A 22,311-nucleotide genomic window follows, 5' to 3' on the forward strand; every position below is an offset into this window, starting at 1 on the left:
TCGTATTAAAATGTGTTTATTTTAAAAATAAATGTGTGTCAATTTTTGCGCTTCGTACATTTCACCGCATGGGTATGAGTGATAGCACGAACATAAAACTTAAAGCTTTACTTTGACACGTGAGCTTTCATAAACTTATTTCACGAGTTTAGTGTTAATTACTATTGGAGTATTTAAAGTAAACGAAACCCGAAAATAATGGTTTTGTTAGAAAATGAGACGGTAAGAGATATTATTGTATAACTGATGTATTAATATTTTAATACTGACCCACTTTTATTTAAATCATAAATTAAATATAGAAATATTGCACATAAATTATAAAGTAGTTTACTGAGTAACCCATTTAGGTTTTACGTTTACACATAAGTTACAGATAGCAGTGATTGTTGGATTTATTGATGTTAAAAATATATATCAAATTCTTACGCTAAAGCGATTATGCGGTTTCAATACTTTTTACAACTACTGTATTTTCTAGATTAGCTTTTTACACCATTTCTTCCTTCCTGTATGTACATAATACTACTATACTATCAGCAAATAAATCATAAGCAAAACAAAATAAAAGCCTATTGGAACTTTATTGGGTTTTCTTAGAATATAGATAACTCCCAATTATATAAAGTTGTTACATTGACAGTACCGTTTACCTTATACGTACGTAGGCAATTCAGTTTACCAGTTGTGCTACTGTCTTGTACACTTGAGCTTGGAGTTTTTTAAAGCTGTGAATATTTGTGACATTGTAAGAGAAGATGTTATTTCAAACCTTACAATGAATAAAGAAGTTTAATTATGCTGACTTACAAGAATTGGAAGTTATTTTGAGAGAGAAAGGTTAACTAGCTAATTTGAATGCAAAAAATGCTGATGAAGCTTAGTATGATTTGTTAAAATTAGTAAAGAATTGTATTTTTTCCTGACTCTGTATGTCCCATCTGAAAGCTGTTTTTTTTTTTTTTTTTACAAATGAATGATTATGAAACTGAACCTCTTAATAAGTAAAAATAAATAGTTATAATAATGTAAATTCATTTGTTAAACAGAAAGTATTTTAAAGTGTTTGGACCATTTCACCAAATTTGACTCAGAGGTTTTTTTATGTCTAGTTAGAAGTTAGAGCTATCTTTATTTCCTGCTGGATTATCTTCAGATACCTAAACATCACAATTTTACACTTTGTTGGTAAGCTATATATATATATTTGTTACCTCTAGTGAGTACTAGGAGTCTTTGAAAACCATGAATTATAATTTTGTTTTTAACTGAGTAGAGAAGTCACATGGCTTGACTGAGCATAGCCTTTTGCTTTTCTCTTTGAAGTTGACTACAGGGAAGACTGCACTATATAACATTACATCACTATTTCATAAGTTATTGAGTGAATGATTTTGTACCTGTCAAAACACAAAGATAGCTGTATGTAAATAGTAGATTCTGTTCATAATCAGTTTTTATCAAGAAGCATTTATTTAAAGTAAATCGAGAAGGAATATCAGTAACAATTGTCCAGAATTTTGACAAATTCCTGACCAATAAAAAAATTGCTGAAAAGTACAGACTTTAGTTCACAAAATGTTTTTGTTAGTTTGTCTGACAACATCCTTTCATATGATCTTTCTTTCTATGGCATTGTTCCAGCTGTTATCACACCTCCATGTAATCTGCTGAGTTAGATAGTGTTCCTTTTTTCCTAGGAGATCTATAGTGAATTTTTCAGTGTGTATTATTCCAGGGACAATACTCCCTTAAGAAAACTGAAAAGTAGGACAAAATGCCATTTAAAAGTGGAAAATAAAACAAAACTTTCGACTTTTTCTATTTTTATATACAGCTGCCACATCTGATCTGAAGTATCAATTTCACTTCAGCTATGGTATTACCATGACTATTGCATGATCTACACTGTATGCTGGTAATACTGTTTTTGTGAGCTTTGTAGTGTTTTTAAAAATTGTTTATACTCTCCGAGTTACTCGAAAAATTTGTCTCTCTTCAACCACCATGGAGATCATGAACAATATAAGAGGTTCCAAACTATGCAGAAGGCTATTTATATACCAAAAAGAGTTCCAACAGTCCATTGGGAATGTTTTCAGAGTAATGTACTGTCTTGCAAAGGTTGTGCTCATACATATTTGTAGGTGAAGCAACTACTTTCTGTGACTGAACACAGCCATGACTTTAAATAAAAAAAATTATAACTTAAAAATTTCATGTTATTATTTGTCCAGGGTTTTTTTTTTTGACTAAATGGGTTTGTCCTAAACTCATACTACTCATTCCCAATAGGTGTACTCATGTTTATTGAGTTTGGATGGACTTAATTTCTGTGGTTGATAATTTAGGTCTTTTATGCTCAATATTTAGTAAATTCATTTATTCTAATTCCTTTACCATCTAAGTTACTTTAGTTTAAATATACATGTAATTTGATTATTAGTTGTTTTTTGTGTGTGTATATATATATATATATATATATATATTATATTCTGGTTTTGCATGATCATTACTATTTGGGTAATTTTGGTTAATTTTTTGGGTATATTGGTTCATTATTTTCATTTCTTTTCACAGTTTGTTAATTTTAAGATACTTTTTATTTTCTACTAGTCATCTAGTTGATTATTAGATCTGAATCAAAATTTGTTATTGTTATCTAGGTACCTTTTTATTCTAATGTTCTTCAGGATAGGTTTTATTTTCATGTCCTTTGTGTTATAGGTTCTTTGGGTTGACTTCTTTGTTTGATATTTAAGAGTCTTTTATTTTCTAAGTTTCTTTAACTAAGTTTAGCTTGTGCCTCTTTTGACTAAACTTTATGCCAGTTCTGTGGGTTATACAGGTTATGTCTGAAGATATCTGCCTTCATTTCTGCTCCTTCATTATCCACTTCCCTCCTCCTCCAGTTGTCTTGCCAAGTCTGGTCGAGACCTTTTACTCAAAGAAGCTATCAAATGGGTGGTTTCCATTGAACTGTGATTTTACTCCCACATATATTTTCTTTCCCAAACCACTGGAAATTGGAGATTCATCATAGATCTGTCTTGGCTGAGCACCTATCTGGAGACACCTCACTTCACCATTGAATTCTAACTCTCACTCCAGTGGGTTTACCATGGGATTTTGGATGCCCAAGTGTCACATTAATTTCTTCTGCTCATTCAAGTGAATTCTGTCTCCCAGTTCTGGGTACTGCCTTTCAAGGTTTAATCAGCTCCATATGTGTTTTATTGACTGATACCCTTTTATGCATATCATCTTGACTTGGGTGTTCAGACTCGCCATTATATGGACAACTGACAACCACTCACTTCTTCTTATACTAAGTGAGTTACTTACACTTGCTTGCTTCTTTAAGAAGCTGCTCAACTGGGAGATTTCCCATCAAGTTGGAGAAGTCATACTCCTATGCAGTGTCTTATTCATTTGAGAGTTCTCTTCAATTTCTGTTGCAGTCAGGCCCATCTTTATCCACTTTAGTTCTAAGATGTGAAATGGGCAGTCATGAGGGCTCTACCTCCTCCTCTCTCTCTCTCTCTCTCTCTTACATACGAAGTTCTATCTCTTTTCAGGATGTGAGCTTTCTTGGAAGTTCTCATTTCCTTAGATCAGACACACATGCATTTCCTTCATTGGATGCTCTTAACCCATGATCCCTTGGAACATCTAATCACCTTTCCATCTGGGATCAAGGCTAACCTTGCATGGTGACTTGGCCATGATGGGAGTTCCTATTCCTTCACCTTATCTCAAGTATGTTCACAGGTGCCTTAGTGGATTGAGAAGCCTTCCTTGATTCCCAAGAGATTTCAGGTTGGTAGTTAATTGAGGAGGCTACTGCAATAACATAATATTCTGAATCCAGGGTGCTCCTGCCCCCTAAATTTTTTTTTGCTCTTGCTGACTGCACTAATTGATCAAAAAATAAATTTCTTATGCAAGACACTTCCCCCTGATGTTTTCTGTTCATACGGACTGAACTTGATATACTCATTAGTGTACCAAGGCATTTCTCATGGATGTTTTTGTCTGGGCAGACCACACTTGGCTTTTATACTGCATATCCAAGGCTTTTCCACTGGTTATTTTAACCTGGATGGACTGTGCTTGGCCTAATTTGATGTATCTCAAGGTGCTTGCCATGTATGTTTTTGCCTGAGCAGACCATATTTGGCCTATTCATATATAATTTATCATCCTTTAGCTCTAGCCATGCATAATTATCATATTAACAGGCACCTTACTATTACTCTATCATTGCAAATTCTTGCTAAATATCTTGATGAATTATGTAATATCTGTTGACAATGGGCTAATTTTGAATTACCTGACACTTTCCTATCAGACTACTTATTCAAGAATTCCCCTGGATATTTTTTATTTTATTTTTTATGAGAGGAATCACTCTTATTGCTCACACTATTCTAGACAAGGTGTTTTTGCTGGATGTTTTGATTGGTTGGACAGTTAGCATTAGATGTTCTCTGGTGTGCTCTAGAACTCTATCCTTGGCACATGTTAACATTTTATTACATTGAAAATGTATTTCCAATAGATACTAGCCTCCTTTCACCCACTTCCCATCTTTCCTTTCCAATAATATGCTAGTGTTTCTAGTTTGTACTTGTCAGCTCTCAAAAGTGAGGATTATGCTAGAATAGAAGAGAGGCTAGTTGTACCTAGTATAGATGGTGCAGTATGGTTGGTGGAGGGTAGTCACATCATCAGCACATGTTCTGAAATTGTGCTAAAATAAAGAATAAAAGACTGGTTCACTGTGATAGGAGGTAAGTGCCTATCAGAAATACATTTTTCAATGTAAGAAGATGTTTATAAGTAGCATACAGATTATTGCATGTGATTTTGTTTTATTACTTTTAAATGTTTGAGATTAATAACTAGATGGTTGAGTACAGGATGATTCAATAGTAAATTGCCCCCAAACTATGTATTAATTTTGTTTAGTTATTTTGGAGAGTAACATAACGTGGGCAACAAAAGACCATTTGTTACTTCAAGGCTGTCTTTGCACACCCACTCCTGAAAAATGTTAACATTTGAAATTCACTTTTTATTTTTCAGGAAATCATTATATTCCTTATAATATCTTGTGGAGTGTCAGCCTTCACTATTGCCTGAGATAACTCAATCCATAAGCCAATCACCTCGTTGAAAGAGAAAACTCTCTTAACTGAAGCCTAGTCTATCTTTTCCACATGTTAAAACAGTGTTCTCTAATTATATTGTGTTTGCAATACAGCACAAAGAAAACAAAAGTATTTTTCTCTCAACTCCTCATATAATCTCTTATCTTTCTGCTCTCAAGAAAAAGAAGAGGTTATTGTGTCTCTTTAAGATAATCATTTTGTCTATATATAATCATTCTTGAAGCCTTGCTCTGAACTCTTTCCAACAAGGCAATATCATTTCTTAAATAAGGAGACTAAAACTGTATAAAGTATTCCAAGCAAGATCTAATATCCACCCCAAAATGGTATTGGCTTTATTACTAGCAAAAAAGCACTGTTTTAATGGCTTAATTGGCTTATCTATCACTATGCTACAATTCTTTTCTACAGTCCCATAGTTGAGTGGGTTTACATAAGTGTTAAACATGGGACCTAAATTATGATAATCCAAATGCATTCACTTGCACTTTCTATGTTTAAGTCATTTTCCAAATATTTGTCCAATGTTTTGATTGATTCAAGTCATTCTGTAATATCCCAACAAAATTGTGAGCAAAATGTCAGGATAGGAGTCGAACCTTTGAAGTATGATAAAAGAAGGCTTATATGTGATGATTATAAATTACTTAAATTTGCTGATCATATTATAGTATTAGATGTAGCTGACTATGAGGATGAGGATGCTGCATTACAATGGCCCTCCACTGATAGGAAGGGCAACTCAAACACCTTGTGCAGAAACTCCCCTTAAGTACTTGTGCTCAAAATAACTTCATTCTTTTTCTCAGTATTGTATCAAATGGACTTATTTTAAACCTATTGGTTAATTACATGAGATTTATGATAGTTTACAAAATGTGAATTTTATTCAAGTTTAACTGTTTCTTTTTTATTTAATATAACAATAAATTACCCATTGTGAATTCTCAAGTTATGGTAACATTTACTTTGTTATTTGATAATGATGATGTTACTAACATGGGACCTGTGTCAAATGTGGCTACTGGAGGCTTGTCTGTGGAGAACATGTCAGCCATTGGTCAGTGAGTTATTTGTTCTTTCATACATACAGGAGCTCCTCCTTCCATCTATTTGGCTGATATTCCTTTTCTTCAGTTTGAGCATGTCCAAGATGACAATGATTACAACCAGCTGTTTCTCCCACTAGGGTTTACTGATGGAGGAAAATTCTCACCTTTCTAATCTTTTTCTTGATATGATTTTGTAGGTATGTCCTTAGTTATCTTTCTCCATTGTCTTTTGATTCCTCTTGTTCTTTACTATATAAAACCAAGACTGAAGATTACTTTGTCATCTCTCCTTCTCTTGACATTAGGGTCCATTTATACTCTTTTCTTGAACAACTGTGGAACCATAATCATATGCCTTGTCCTCCTTATCTATTTGACTATTTTGTCCTGACTTACAGCCAATCTTCATTTCTCTTCTTTGATTTCCATATAGAATATATTTTACCTTCTTATGAGGATGGGAGACTCCTTAACTTCTTTTTTGCTCCTTAGTACCCAATTTTCATGCCTTTGTTTCTTTCTTATCATGCCTCTATGTTACATTTCATCTCTTATTTTTGAGGCACTTCATTATGCTTCTAAAATATTTTCTGGAAAGATGTATTCTCTTTTTTTCACCACTATATCATGTTCTATATTATTTTCACCCTCCATTTTTACTTGGTTCCTCTGCTGTTGGAAGTTTTTGGGTCAGGATGCTCTGCTAACTAATTTTTACCTGCCTCTCTTATCTCCCTGATATTTGTCAGGACCCTTTTCTTCACTGATATCTTCAGTGGTGTTCCTGATTCTCTGGAAATCCAGACTTATGGTAGCCTGGCATTAGCTTTCATTGTATTTTCATCTTTCTCAACCTTTCTTTCTTAAATTAACCAACTTTTCTGTTCCTAGGCCTGCTCAATCTACATCTCTCATTCCTGTTTCCATTCTTTTTCTTCCTGTCCTTCTATTTTACAATGCCAAGGTCATTACTCATTTTATTGGTGATTATCCTGTCATGTGTAGCCCAGAAGCCCTGTCTCACTTCATCTCACTGTGATCTTCATTTTCAGGTAACAGGCTCTTCAAGTTTTCACCCAAGCCCATTTTTCCATATCTCTTCCTCTACTCTCTCCTTTTTACTTTTCTCATCCATGTGACCCCATTTATCTTCAGCATCTTGAAGATGTGGTCTTGGATTGCTCAGCCAACAATTCCATCACAAGAGTATTTACTCCCACTCAGATATTACTCTCAACCTTTGTGTTCTCCAAGAATACCTGGGACTGGTATCTTGTTATTGACCTGTTTTCTCTCAACCAGTTTTAATTGTCCCATAATTCCAGATACAGGTTTTATTTTCTTTCTGGTGATCCTTTTCTTCTCATCTGTGGATGACCAAGGTCAACATGTCAGACATTTTTTACACATTCCTACAGACATTTTCTTTAGTTCATCTATTGTAGGGGTTCCCAACCTTTTGGCACTTGCGACATGAAAATCTAATTGATGAAATAAAATTAATGTTATCCCAAGCTACTTCTAACAAGGCTTTGCAACTCCCCTGCCAAGGCTTTGCGACCCCCCTGCTAAGGCTTCACGACCCCTTGGGGGGTCATGACCCACCGGTTGGGAACCCCTGATCTATTGGAATCAAGGTTCTTCCTTTTTTAATTGTGTCTGCTTCTTACATCTTTAGTTAAGCCATGGGGGCATTTACTCACCATTTTCATGGATTAAACTTGAAGTTCCTTTATTAAAAGGATGATTGGCTTCTCCTCACCCCTTCTAGGATGGACTTCTGCCACACTTCCATTTTTCTGTCAAAGGCTGCTCAATTGGGATGAAATATTCCAGTACTTCAAGTTATTTATTATGTCTGAGCATGCCTTCCAACTCTCGCCTGACTAAGGTTTAGCCTTCATCTCTTCTTCTGTAAGACTTGTCACGAAGATTTTTTCTTCTCATTTATGTCCTTCGTTTGAGGTTCTTTCATTTCTGATGATTCTGGCTTCACTAAAGCCATTTATTCCTTTAAAGCTGCATCTTTTCCAGTGGACATTATAAGTCCAATAGAATCTTTCTTGGAATCATTAATCCTCAATAATGTGCCTGCCTTCTCTTTATCTAGAGGACTTGTCTTGATGGTTCAACTGTGTCATTGCCTTGCTATGTATCCCCCCTCCCCCCAGTTGGATCTCTGTCTTTTCACAGATGCTCCTCTCTTGGGCTAAGGCACTTGTATAAATTATAGCGTAACTAAGCAAGTGAACATGTTCCCATTTCCTCTCTTGATCATGATCCATGCTAACCTCCTTATAGTTTGTATATATCAAGTATTAGGGGTGGGTGTTTATACCAAGACTCTTTACTTCCATGTTTTAGACCTGCTATTTTGAGTTCACTCTCATTGGTTATGTCTCATTACTTGTCATGTTCTAAGGGCTGTGAACCAGTTGTTGGACTGGATTTTACCCACATGGTAGTCTCTCCACCATCAAGTTTTTCTTTGGGTTTGCTTTTAGTTGGGCACACCCTTTATTAACACCTTTGTCACTTCTTTCAATACCAAACTTCCACTCATCTGTTCCCCAGTTATTCATTCTTCAGTTCTGGTGGTCAGTGTTTTCTGCTGAGAGTAGTCTCTTTTTTTTTTTTTTCTGTCCTCCTCTTTATCTCTTCCCTCATGTTGTTGCCTTGATCCATAACACACCTTGTTAAGTCCAGTTTCTTTCCAGGTCCCCTCTCTTGCTCCAACTTCTTCTTTTGTTATATATCCATATATCACATTGATCACATTCAGGGCTGTTCTCTCTTTCCAAGTAGCCTTCTAATTCCATTCCTGTTGTCCTTCAACTTAGTCTGTCTATCACTGCAAGTTATAAAGTTTTTGATATTGATCTATCTGCTACTGCCTTCCTCTGGGCCATTTTTCTTCAATGGCTCACCTTTTAGTCTTTTTTTTAGATTTTTGTCTTCATGATACCCAGCTATCAGGTGGCTTTCTCAGCTACATTTCACCTTTTCTATAAATATAAATAATCTATCAAAATTAGGTTTCTGATTATTACTGTTTTTGATTATTTCAGGTATCCAAGTAATTTAAATATTGCAATTATAATTTTAGTTTAGCACAAAGCTACACAGTGGTTTAGTCTTGAAACAGTTTGTAGATTGATTAATTGTTGTTTTTCTTGGTTATCTCATGGGAATAATCAAATAGTTGAGTTTAATCAACTAAAATGCCTTATTATTATTCAATTAACAAGTTACACTAATTACCTAATCTTAATCACAGTAGCATGTCCAGTTAGTTTTTTTTTTAAGGAGATATGAAAAATCATTTGGCTCATCAAGATATTCCCTCATCCACATAAACAAAGCAGTAAAATATTCATTGAGATATACAGATATTTATTTCAGTTTTAAATTGAACTTTACAATTTATTTGAGACTTGTTAATTTTTCTTTTTTTCTAGTTTCTTACAGAGTTGACTAGAATGTTCCAGAAAGCACGACATTCTGGGTCTGTGTACATAACAATGAAAAGATGTAAGTGAAATTTTGAAAGAAAAATTATTTAAATACACAAATACAAACCTATATGTTCATAATGTTTGTTTTGTAAGTTAGTCAGTGTTTTACTAAATTATGTAGTTAAACAACCTATAATTACCCAAAAATACCTTTGTTGAAAATATTATACATGTAAATTAATTTTAAATGTGTATCTTTGTGTGGAGGTTTCTAAAATTGTTAATATTTTTTCCATAATGATTTATTAATAAGCAAGTTCAAAGGATATTGTTTAAATATTTGTTTTGAAAAGATTATGTGATACAAGAGTTGCATTAATAAACTTTACATTTGTTTGAGGTTCTTATTATGTTTTAAATTAAGTGGCTGAACATGAAAAGTTGATACACAAGTCTTTGGCCTTTGTCATAGTCTTTTGCATGCTGTCATTTTAGAGAGATCTGAAGTTCTCTTTCTACATGAGATTTATAATCATCACAGATGTCATTTTTCCAGTTATTTGAAGTCTAAGGATATTGTTATTTTCTGAGTATAATTACAAAAGTTGAGTAGTTTTAAGGACACAAAAATTGGCAACAAATTTACTCTAGATTTGTTATAGTAATTTATACAGCCAAATCACTGATAATCAAATGGAATAACTACAACATGGTTATAAGTTAATAGCTAATACAAAATAACAAGCTTTATCAGTCTAAACTAGCCAGGTGTTTTTATATTTTGTTAATTCTTTAACCCTTTGGACATTATCTGATGTGAATACTTGTTTTCTTAACACCTAAACTATTGAAAGACTGAAGTAAAACAAAAAAAAAGACACATCAGTGAACAAAGCATTCAATAATTCTTCATCATGTATAGTCCCTAAATATATCAAGTTTTCACTTTAATAACAAGTAATAAAACGGTACATTTTTTTTACAAACACTATGATTTGGTCAGAGGTAAAACTACTCTAGCATGTAACTGAATATGATTTATCAAACTTATTTGAATTTGCTAGTGGAGAAACAAGGCAATTTGTACCTCATTGGCTGCTTATTGGATAATACTTATTCACACTAATTTTCACTTTTATTGTAACTGAGCAAGGATTGGACACAAATACATTGTCCCCTCAAAAATAAGCGAGGCAAAAGTTGTGTATGCAAGATTTTAAGCAAGATTTTGCTTAAAAGTATATTCTATAATGAGTGAAAAATAACTTGCAAAATTTAAGATTTAATTTAAAACATTAAGAAGCAAAATTTAAAAAACTGTCGTGAACACTCACAAAATACGCTTTTTAGGTCGCCTTATCCATGCCATCCCAGATAGTCACATGACTGCCAAACATTCTCGACGATCTGACCATGGTATCTCATAGTAAAAAAACAGGAAAGTCTCACGATTTATTTCAGTTTGGCTTCATGAGCAAGACTAATGAATCAGAAGACAATACTACAGAACCCCGAGTGAAAAACCAAGCTTGTTGACCCAAGCCCAAGTATTAAAGCAAAAACTGTTACTGCTAGTACTGGCGCTAAGCCTACTCGTCATTTCCAGGATGAATGGAATAGAGGCCGACCATGGCTGGAGTATAATAACTCTACTGGACTGATGTTTTGCTCAATTTGTCAGGAATATGACCAAAGTAGTGGAAGGCAGAAGAACACCTTCATAACAGGATCTTCCAACCTGAGAGCAAGTGCTGTTAAGGAGCATGAAAACAGTTGTGCCCACAGTCCAAGCTGTCAAGCTAAGACAGCAGAAGAAACACCTGATTTAACTGCCATGATGAAAGAATTGAGCAAACTTAACCAGACTAAGAAAGATCGTTTGCTTGTGCTGTTCAGGACTGCCCATTATATGGCTTTGAATGCCAAACCATTCAGTGATTTTCAAGAGCTTTTGTTGCTGCAGGAGCACAACTTTAGTATGAACATAACAGAACATTATGCCAATGACAAACAAGCAGTTATCTTTATGAAGTATATTGCTGAACCAATTAGAATTAATGTCAGATCTTGTCTGCACACCTCATTATGACTGACAGCTCAACAGACACTGCCAACATTGAGAACAAGATGGTCTATGTAAGATACTTTGACAGTGACTGTTACCCAGTAACCCACTTCCTGTGTCTGCATTCAGTTGAGAAGGCTGATTCTGAACACTTGTTACAGGCACTTAGTTTAGGTAAAGGTTTCTTAATTACCTGGGATGAGAATTTTCTGGATTTATCCTGAATTCCTAATTAAGAAAAATTAAAATGGTCAATATTTCATGTACATTTGTGTTTTAATTCAGGTTGACATAGTAATTCCATTATTAATATACATCAGTGAAAACTCGAGCATTTTTCAATTGATTTAAACCAAGAAGAACCATGTATTTACCACTGACAGAATTGGAGCTTAACCTAGCACAACTAGCGTAATAGGTAACGGAGCAATTGAATTTTGCAAAGTAGAAATGTACTTTTTTTTTAAACAGAAAGTAACTAATATTGGGTACTAATTTTTTGTACTTGCAGCATTGTCCATATAGGGCAAGTTTCCTGACTGGCTTGAATCAATTGTATGCCTGACAGTTGATGGGACAGCTGTTAATTTTGGCACAAATAAAGGACTTGTCAACAGATTGAAGGTGCAAAAACCTTATTTGATAGGGATCCACTGTGTTAGTCACAGATTGTAACTTGCAATTAAGAAGACCATCAAGGACATCCCTTACCTTGATAGTACCCAAACCTTTTTAGAAAACCTATGGAAGTTTTATGACAATTTGCCACAGAACTGGGCTGGCCTCAGAGAAGCTGGTAAAGCCAACAACATTGTTGTTAGAAAGCCAACAAAAGGGACAGGAACCTGGTGGGTGGCCTACAATGAGTGCTCTCTGGAGTCAGTTTCTCATAACGGGCCAGCTTTAGCAGATCATTTGTATCAAATAAAGCTGCATGACAAAGGGGAACATGGACAGAAAGCTGCAGGATTATACAGTACTTTGACAAGCCTTAAATTCATCTTGTACATGGACATACTCTTGGCAGTTCTGCCTGTTTTGACATCTCTTAGTCTCAAAATGCAAGACAATTCTGCTACTGTGAACATTGTTTCTGACAAATTCACTGTTTGCAAAGAGAAGCTGGGTAATCTGAATCATGTTGAGAGATTCCAGAAAATTGTTAAAGAGCTTACAACATGTGAACAAACTGGCAAGTGGTTACTTAAAGGAAAGGTGATTGCTATTAGTGGTCAGACAAGGGCCAGAGGCTCAAAAAGTGCCACAAAAGAGACAGTTGCTCAATCTGTGGCTGAAGAAACTGCCATCTTCATAGGTAAAATTGTCACATATCTGAATAAGAGATTTGAAGAATATGATAAAGATTTTATTGGTGTCTTTCATATTTTTGAACCAAGCAACTGGCCTAAAAGCAAGGAAGCATTGTCATCTTATGGCCATAAATGAACTCCAGATAATATTAGACCACTTTGGTGCTCTGCTAGAAGCTAAGGGTTTCAACATTGCAGCTGATATTTGCCAAGCTGACTTACACGAGACACTGCTCAAAGCCACAAGATTTATCAAATCAGATGAGTCCCTGGCTAGTAGTGCAAGTGGATTGTGGGCCCACATGTTAAGTCAAATTACTGTTGAGGACGGTAAACCTTTCCCTGGATCAACAATTTTGGCCTTGGTATGCCTGATGCAGGTGATTTCCATATCATCTGCTGAACCAGAATGTGGATTTTCCCAGATGGCAGTTATTAAGGTTGACTGGTGGTCCAAACTAATAAATGATTCTCTTAATGACTTGATGACAATAAAATTAGCTAAGAATAAGACCTGTGATCTTGCAAGCACAGAATTACTGTGCAAGTCTGTAGAATCCTGGTGGAAGGACAGTAAGAAAAACCAGACGATTTGTGTGTCAACATGGAACTCGCACACGTAGAGACAATAGAGATACTGAGTCCACATCAGCTGATGTCTTAGTGCTGGATGACTAAATCTACCAGTTTGATTAATATGTCATTTTTAATGGATACAAGGCTTGTTGCCACTTGCTTTGAAGTAATGTTTCAGTGCCATAAATAAAATGATTGTTTTATATAATAATTGTCTCAACTTGATTTCTTGTTTTCGGTAATGTCCGGTGACAGTTTTGAGGTGTCCTGCTAAAATGTCTGGCAAGTTTAACTATCCAGCAGGACATGTGTCCTGCTAAAAATTTAGAATATTTTTACCCCTGCTGAGACTATCCATTTTTTTACAACATTAATAATGTTGTATAGTCTATTATTTTCCATTTTTAAATATTTTCTCAGTTAACTGCTTACACTCTGCCTAATTAAGTACTTTTCAAAGAATTGTTAGTCTTGTGAATTAGCTTTATAGTTTCTAAAGAAATTTGTTTTATTTTAGAACTAAAAAGTGATAAAAAGAATTCAAAAAACAAAATTATATTAAGATGTCACAATAGTCTTATTTATAATTGCAATTGTCCCTTAAAAACACAAAATTGTCCCTAAAATATGTAATATTGAGACTAAAAATTTCAGTCAAAGTATTTCTGCATATTTTGATCAGTGTGAATAATGATTGATCTAATCAGGAATAAGTTTGTAGGCTGCTTTTAGTAGCAAATATTTTTACTATTTCTTGCACTGCAATTAAGTTTACGACACTTATTCTTTGATAATGTTGCCTTTTACCTTTGCACATCTCTCTGTATCATTTTATAAATGAATTTTATACAGTAACTGATGAAGAGCTCAGGCTAGAAACATTGTTAATTACTTTTGAATTATTTATTAGAAAAACTAATAAAATGTCTATTATCTTATCCCATCAACAATTTTACAATTTTAGGGATCCAATCAAACCAGTTTTTAACTTATTTTCCACTAATGAGGTTCATTCCCACAATAGTCATGTGACACATCTTCATTTGCAGATGAAGGTACATGTATATAATTCAAAACCTGTTAGTAATCAGTGTTTACAAGTCAGCATATCTTACATTTTACAAGTCATATTATCTATGGTTTTCATGAAGCTGAAATAAACACAATGGTATTGCTTGTTGTCAGTTAAAACTTGGGTTGAAGGAGTGATGTCATCAGACATTCAAGAACTTTTCCATGATTTCCAGTATTGAAAATTTTGCTTGTCTTTATGAAGTATTTATTTTCTGTGAAATACTGATTAAATAATTCTCTTCTTTATTTAACTGAAACAAATCTCAAAGAAACTGCCCTTATAACTTTTATAAAAAGGATCTGAAGTGCATTTTGTTGAGAAATCTTGCCCATAAATACTCATGAAGTCTTGCAGTCTGCTTTATTTACTTCTTGAGGCAAAAAAAAATTTCCAGCTCTCACTTTGGTTTGTGTAATTTGTTATCATGAAAATACATTGAATAAATATTGAAAAATGGTTGGATAACATGTATACAATAGTTTCCTTTCCACACATGATGTCATACTAAAACTACACTTTTCCTTCTAACTTTGTGATTGGTTAGAATTAACATTCTTATTTACCTAAAGTATGTCTCATATCATGTAATGGAAACTACTGATAATATGATTAATAACAATGTTAATAAAAACAACCTTTGTCTCCTGCTGAAACAGGACAGCTAAGGCCTAATTGTTGATAAAATTCCAAAAATTCTTATTTAACTAAAGTATGTCTCATATCATGTAATGGAAACTACTGATAATATGATTAATAACAATGTTAATAAAAACAACCTTTGTCTCCTGCTGAAACAGGACAGCTAAGGCCTAATTGTTGATAAAATCCAAAATTCTTATTTACCTAAAGTATGTCTCATATCATGTAATGGAAACTACTGATAATATGATTAATAACAATGTTAATAAAAACAACCTTTGTCTCCTGCTGAAACAGGACAGCTAAGGCCTAATTGTTGATAAAAATCCAAAAATTCTTATTTACCTAAAGTATGTCTCATATCATGTAATGGAAACTACTGATAATATGATTAATAACAATGTTAATAAAAACAACCTTTGTCTTCTGCTGAAACAGGACAGCTAAGGCCTAATTGTTGATAAAAATCCAAACATGTCTGTTTGTAATGTTGAATTCCAAAATTTTTAAAGCACATTGTAAAATGACTGATGCTATTCATTTCTATACTTAATGAAACCCCTTATAATAGATAAGACATGGAAATGTGGAGTCACATTACAAAATGTACAAAGAAAGCACTGGCAGAAATGTTTAATTGGTTACCAATCAAAACACCAAGAAAAGAGATTTAAGTTTTTCTTAGAGGACTGAATTGAAACTTGTTATTTTTGTACTGTAATATTTTCACAATGGTTTTTTCTGTACATTTAGAATAGGACTTACCTAAGTCTGCCTGCTATAAATAGCTGGGTTCACACTTTTGCATTGCAGTTTTTCCCTATGCACATTTCCATTTGGAATACACCCTTATGAATGAATGTGTCAATTGAGCTAGAGAAATGCATTTCTGTCTTTCTTTAAACTGTTAAGTTCTTAAATGGCAGAGACTAAAACTGTATAGATGAGAAAAACATTTTCTTCACATTAGTACATAAATATGTACAATTTAATCTTGGAAATTAACAACAATAGTAATTTTACCCTAATTACATGAATCTATGAGCCTCCATAATTTTCTTCCATGGAATATTTGTAAAGCAACAATTACAAAAATTATGTGTATATATGAGGTAACATGTTAACTTTAAAACTGATTTTAAGTTTAGCAGTTCACTATTTCATAAGATTTTTTTCTATGGATATATGTATGTATGTATGTATGTGTATTAATGGATATAGTGTTAAAAACCCTTACAAAATGCTCTGGTAAGGAAGAGGTTAATGGTGATTCTAATTAGTGTAATTTAAATTGTTTGCAGTTAATCAGTAATATTATCATTACATTTTTGATTATTAGAATTTTTAATTCCACATGTAAACTAAATCATATCTCCTCTTGCAGTAATTAATAATAATTTTAACTGCTCTAGAACAGTGGTTTCCAAACAATGTGCCTCGAAATTTTGTAAGTGTACGGAATCAAATATGCTTTTTCGTTATCGTATAAAATAATCAAGTTTATTCAGGTCAACATGACCATATTTTTAAATTGAGAGCATAATTCTTTATTCAAAATAGTCCCAAATTAGTGTATTCCATGTTGTTAATCAGAAAAACTGCCCTCTTTTTGGGTGGGGTCAGACAAGTGTGCAGCAAAGTTAACATTATTTTTCTAGAGTACCATAAGCACAAAAAGTTTGGCAACCACTGTTCTAGAAGAAACATACAACAGTTTTCCAAACCTTGCACTTCAGATAACTAAATTTAACTACTCTTTTTCAGCCTTTATAAGTAGTTGGACATATTTGCTCAGTTTTCCTGAGCTGTACCAAACATGATTTTTATTTCCATTATATTCATGCCACAACACTTATCATTAGAAGGCTTCAGTCACCTAAATGAGTATTATTCATAATTATCAATTTTTACTCATTTGTGCTTTTTTTCCCATTATATAATATTTATTGTACTGTATCAGTTTTTTGTATTCTTTGTAGGTGTAATTGTGTTTTTACTTAATGTATTGTGTTTAATAATATATTTTTTTGTTTAATGTAGTGTGCTTTTGAACATTTCTCTGTTTGTTATGTAATAATGTATATTGTTCTTTGTATGTAGAACAATTTAAATTGTTTGCAGTGTTACAAATTCTAGTGCATTCCTAAAGAAGAATGTAGCTCAAAATGTCAAATAAATCAATTGATAGTATCAGATTTTTTTCAACAACGATTAATCATGAATTACTTGTTGCATAATTAGTTTGTATTATACTTAGTAATGTGTTGATTCTCTTCTGCTGAGTACCTGTTTAAAGTTTGTTAATGTTTATTGCATCTTTTTTTGTACAATACTTTTACAGTACTATATGCATTAACACTTCAGTGTTTTAAAGTTTCTGTAATACTTGTAATTACAGTAAGTATATATTCATTTTGCAAAAGATATTTTTATGTTACAGTCTGTACTGATTTCATGATAATTCCTTTTTTTTTATGAAAAGAAATTCTGGTCTTGGTTTTTATTTCAGCTTTTTTTATAATTGTATACATTTGATTTTATATGGAACTCTGTTATTTAAAATTTTCATTAATGCATGATGTACACAGTACATATGGATGTAGTGTTTTATCTTATGTAATGTAACTTAAATAGTTATATCTTAATTACATAAAATTTTTTATCACAACTTTGGATCATTATAGCATTTGTGTACACAAACGTTATTTTGAATATCTAACCCCAGTCTTAATTGTTTATTCTCTAATGCTGTGAAGAGACAAAATTTAGGTTCTGGCAACAAGGGGCTTAAAAAAAACTTTTTTTTATATCTGTGAAGCAAAGTCACCAATGACTAGCCAAATTAATTATGGCAAGTTCTGATACTAAACTTTTTTTTTTTAAAAAAGTGGGTTAGCTAGAAATATCTGTTATTGAATTCAGATACATAATAGAAAATCAAGAAAAAAAAACTGTAAAATATTTTTCTATTAAAGCCTTTTTATTACAGCTTTTTTAATTCAAACTTCAAGAAAATATATAATTTAATTTTTTGCTGTCTTTTATATAAAAAAGAAATATTTTCTCCAGCTACAAGTTCAAGGGAAAAAAAAAGTTGTATACTTTTATTAGAAGAGACCAAATACTAGTTTGCAAAAGAGAAAGGATACAAATTTTATATTGGGATACATTTATTTATTACTTGTAATAACATTTTTATAAAGTGCACAATTCCTTGGATTAAAATCAAACTATAGTACTTATCAATTTACCATTAAAGTGTTTATCACAAAAGCTGGGCAATTAGTGGAATGTATCTTGGTACCTCAGTAGACATATAGGTTGTTTAATATAAGCAAGGACCAAATCAGTTGTGTAACTTGGGCTGAAAGACTATTAGAATTTTTTTATTATTAATTATTCATTGAGCTCATTAATGGATTACATTCAACTAAGACTTGGATAGCTGGAATAATGAAAAATAATCTAAAAAGAAAAAGTAAACCCTAATTTTGATTAGTTGATAATTTTTGTGAGTTGTGATTATAATTAATTAAATTAGCATGCTTGAATTAACTACAAATGATAGTAAGAAATCACAATAGCAATATTTTGATTACTTCAATAGTTGGAAGAATAAATTTTAATTTAGTTAGTTATAATGTAGATTAATCAGTTATTTTACAGGGCTCTATCCAAGCTAATTGCTTAGCTATAGTTAACAAGTTGACAAACTTAAATCCATTAATTCTTTATTAGGGTAAATGATGGAAAGCATCACAGTACACTATATATCAACTTACAATTGAAAAAACTACTAATTTTTTGATAAATAACTAAAAGAAAATTAATCAAGTAACGTATTTAACAACATAGGTCTTGATTTTTTTTTTAATTTTCAGATGATGGTCGAACCAAACCTCATCCTCGCCATCTAAAACTTTAGCTAATCCACCACCACAAACATCAGAGTACAAATGTCTGGTTCGGGCACATCTTGGAAATAAGAAAATAGCCACTGTGGTAAATTTTGAATGTTTTTAACTTTTAATTTTTATAAGTTGTAAATTTAAATATTCCAAAATGATAGATTTATATCTCTACATACAAGTTGCTATTCCTTGCATGTCTGCCTTTGAAATATTGTGCATGCTGCTAGCTTGTGCTGTCTTCAGCTGAAGACACATTATAATGTAAATTGCACTGATAATAGCCCTTCAACAAAAGGAAGGCAAGCCATCCTCCAGACACAGTAGATCCTCATAAGCATTTGCACTCAGAATTAACTTCATTCTTTTCCTTGGCACTGTGTTTTAACAGACATGTTTCTGTAAGGTTAAACTTGACCAATTTCACAAAATTTGTCTTGCTTTTTCAAATGTTAACTTTTAAAACATTTTGATGAGAAGAATTGCTCTGACAACCATTAATTTCCAAGTGTGGTGGTTACTACTTCCTTCCATAAGGGCTCCTCGCTAGTACAGTGGTAAATCTATGAATTTACAGTACTAAAATCAGGGGTTCAATTCCCCTCGGTGGGCTCAGCAGATAACCTGATGTGGCTTTGCTATAAGAAGAACACACACATACCTTACATAAGGAAAATGTTAACTTTAACAATTATAATAACATTAGCAACTCTTCAACCAACAAGAATTGAAAAGAGTCTTGCATATCTCATTACTTTATTTGAAACCATGAGAAAACCTTATTTAGCCTTATTGTTTTATCTACTTTTAATTCCTTTTCTAATCACTATCAAGAGGTTAATATACCTACATGATTCAGTATGGCTGGTTCTTTACAATACCTTGGCGAGGATTTCATCTTCTATTTTTACCCTGCTTACTTAGTTCCTTTATTGTTAGGATTTGTGGATTTGGTTTCTCAAGTTTGTTCTTTACCTTCACTTTCCTCTATGTCTTCTAATTCATTCTGTTCTTTACTGCATGACTCACACTGAGGATATTTTGGTTTTTCTTTCTTCTCCATACATACATGCCCCCTTTTAACACATTTTTGGACCAGGTTCATTCCTGCTCTCAAATGTTTTGTCCTTCTCAACTCCACATGGCTTACAGCTGCCCTCTTTTTCTTTTCTTGGATTCCTAATCCCTGCAGTCTATTTTTTTTTCACTTGGAGGGCTGACTTCCTGTCTCCATTAATGTTCTCAAATGCTCAGTGTTCACATCTCCATTTTTTTTTCTTATTTAACTTCTTTTTCTATCTTCTCTTTATTTCTTGTCTGAAGTCTCACACCATGACCCTGATAGTTTTTCCTTGGGATTTATGGTAGGCCCTTTTTAATACCTTAGCCAGGGTTTAATTTACTATATTGATCCTGCTTGTGTGGTTTCTCTATTATTGAGACCTTCTAGGACGAGATGCTCTTTTCACTTCTTCTGTGACCTCCATTTGGCTCCCTTTTTTCTTTTTTTTTCCTTGAAATCTTTGGAGGTACTCCTGCTACCTTGGAGCTTGAGCTGAAGCTATTCAACTTCACTCCTCCTTTTCCTTGGTTTTTTTCTCTTGCAAGTTTGTGAGTGTATTTCTCTTCCTTGATCCATGAACCCTCCATATTTCTCCATTTCTCATCTTTATATTTCTTCTTGCCATTCTCTTTTCTGTCAGGTTGGCTATCACACATCTAGCTAGTGACTCCTTACATTTATTCTTGGTCATTCCAATTTTTTAGAGACGTCCTTTTCTGATCACAGATGATTGGACCAATTTTGAGAGTGACTGATAAGTCATTCAGATTATTTTGTGTGCCTCTTCTCTTAACTTCTTGTATCTTTCCCCTCTGTCTGTTTTTTTCTTCTGACCTTCTGCATCTCAAGGCTATGATATTAGAAGTTTTAGACATGGGATCTACTGAGAGGGTCCTTTATCCCTCTCTGTGGTTTTAATATCTTTCTGCACCTCCCAAAATGAACAAATTCTAGTTCCTCATCATTGATATTTTCTTTCTCAACTACTACTTAATGGTTCCTTAGGACAAGATGGAGGGTTTTTTCCCACCATTTACCCATTTCTTGGATGAGCAAGTTCACAATCTTGCACAACTTCATGCATGTTCTGATTGCCCTGTTCTCCTATCATTTCCTTCATTTGCAGGAATCAGGTGTACCAGTTTCAAGTTTTCCCTTTTGGAATTGCTTCTAATTTGTTCATATGAATTCAAGGTTTAATGTGGCAGATGATGAAGTTACCATGTTAATAGCCAATGGTTCACACACAATTCCCTGGGTTTCAGGGTCAGTGATATCTCCTGAGAAAGTTCTGGCTCTAGTTCAAGGGGAGTTTGTGTCTTATGTTCAGCTGGAGGTGCAGTAACAGATGGAAATTGCCATATAACTTGCTGGATTAGGTATTGTTATTTTTTTCTAGAAAACTTAGAAACATTATGCAGTTCATTGGGCTCTATATCATTTGCACTGTGTGGGCAGGTGGATGTGGTTCATTATGACCATTTTTCTGTTGAAAACTATATCACTAAGCAAAAGAAACCAAGTTCAGATCTCTTTCTTCAGACCCTGGAACTTATGAACTAGGTCAATGAGCAGAACATGATGGTTCTGGCATGTCATATTCCCAGAATTATGAATTTTGTGTCCAATCACTTATTTTGTCCCAACCAAGTTCTCCTGAGGCATTTCTATGGGTGTGTTCTCAACTGACTGGAATGTCAAATGTTTTCCCTTTTTTGCTTCCAGTTCCTTACTTTTTAGCTCTTGGTGTGGATGCTTTTAGTTGATAATGGAGAGGGTCTTTATCTGTATGCCTTCTCTCTGATCAGAATCCATTCCAGTGTCATTTCCCTTAACCAGACTACTCCTTGTCATGTTTTGCTGATTGTTGTATATTGATTCACTTAGGTATAACTCCCTCTCTTCTGGTACTTACTGAAAAAACAGCTCCTGCCCTTTCCTCTATCTGATTGCTTCTTCAACAACCATAATGGCTTTTGTCCAGTACCTTGCCT

At 33.4% G+C, this 22,311-nt stretch overlaps 1 protein-coding gene across 1 annotated transcript in view; it reads left to right on the forward strand.

Annotated features, from left to right (window-relative positions):
- The first annotated feature begins 57 nt into the window (after nucleotides 1-57).
- LOC143251991 (signal recognition particle 14 kDa protein-like) overlaps nucleotides 58-22,311 on the forward strand; it is a 30,405-nt gene continuing 8,151 nt past the window's right edge. The window contains 4 exon segments of the mRNA XM_076503461.1: nucleotides 58-222; nucleotides 9,685-9,757; nucleotides 19,228-19,251; nucleotides 19,254-19,348. Of these exon segments, the coding sequence (XP_076359576.1) occupies nucleotides 199-222; nucleotides 9,685-9,757; nucleotides 19,228-19,251; nucleotides 19,254-19,348 (216 nt within the window). The 5' untranslated portion in view covers nucleotides 58-198.

The sequence above is a fragment of the Tachypleus tridentatus genome, chromosome 6 (genome assembly GCF_004210375.1).
Source record: "Tachypleus tridentatus isolate NWPU-2018 chromosome 6, ASM421037v1, whole genome shotgun sequence".
NCBI classification, from domain to species: Eukaryota; Metazoa; Arthropoda; class Merostomata; order Xiphosura; family Limulidae; genus Tachypleus; species Tachypleus tridentatus.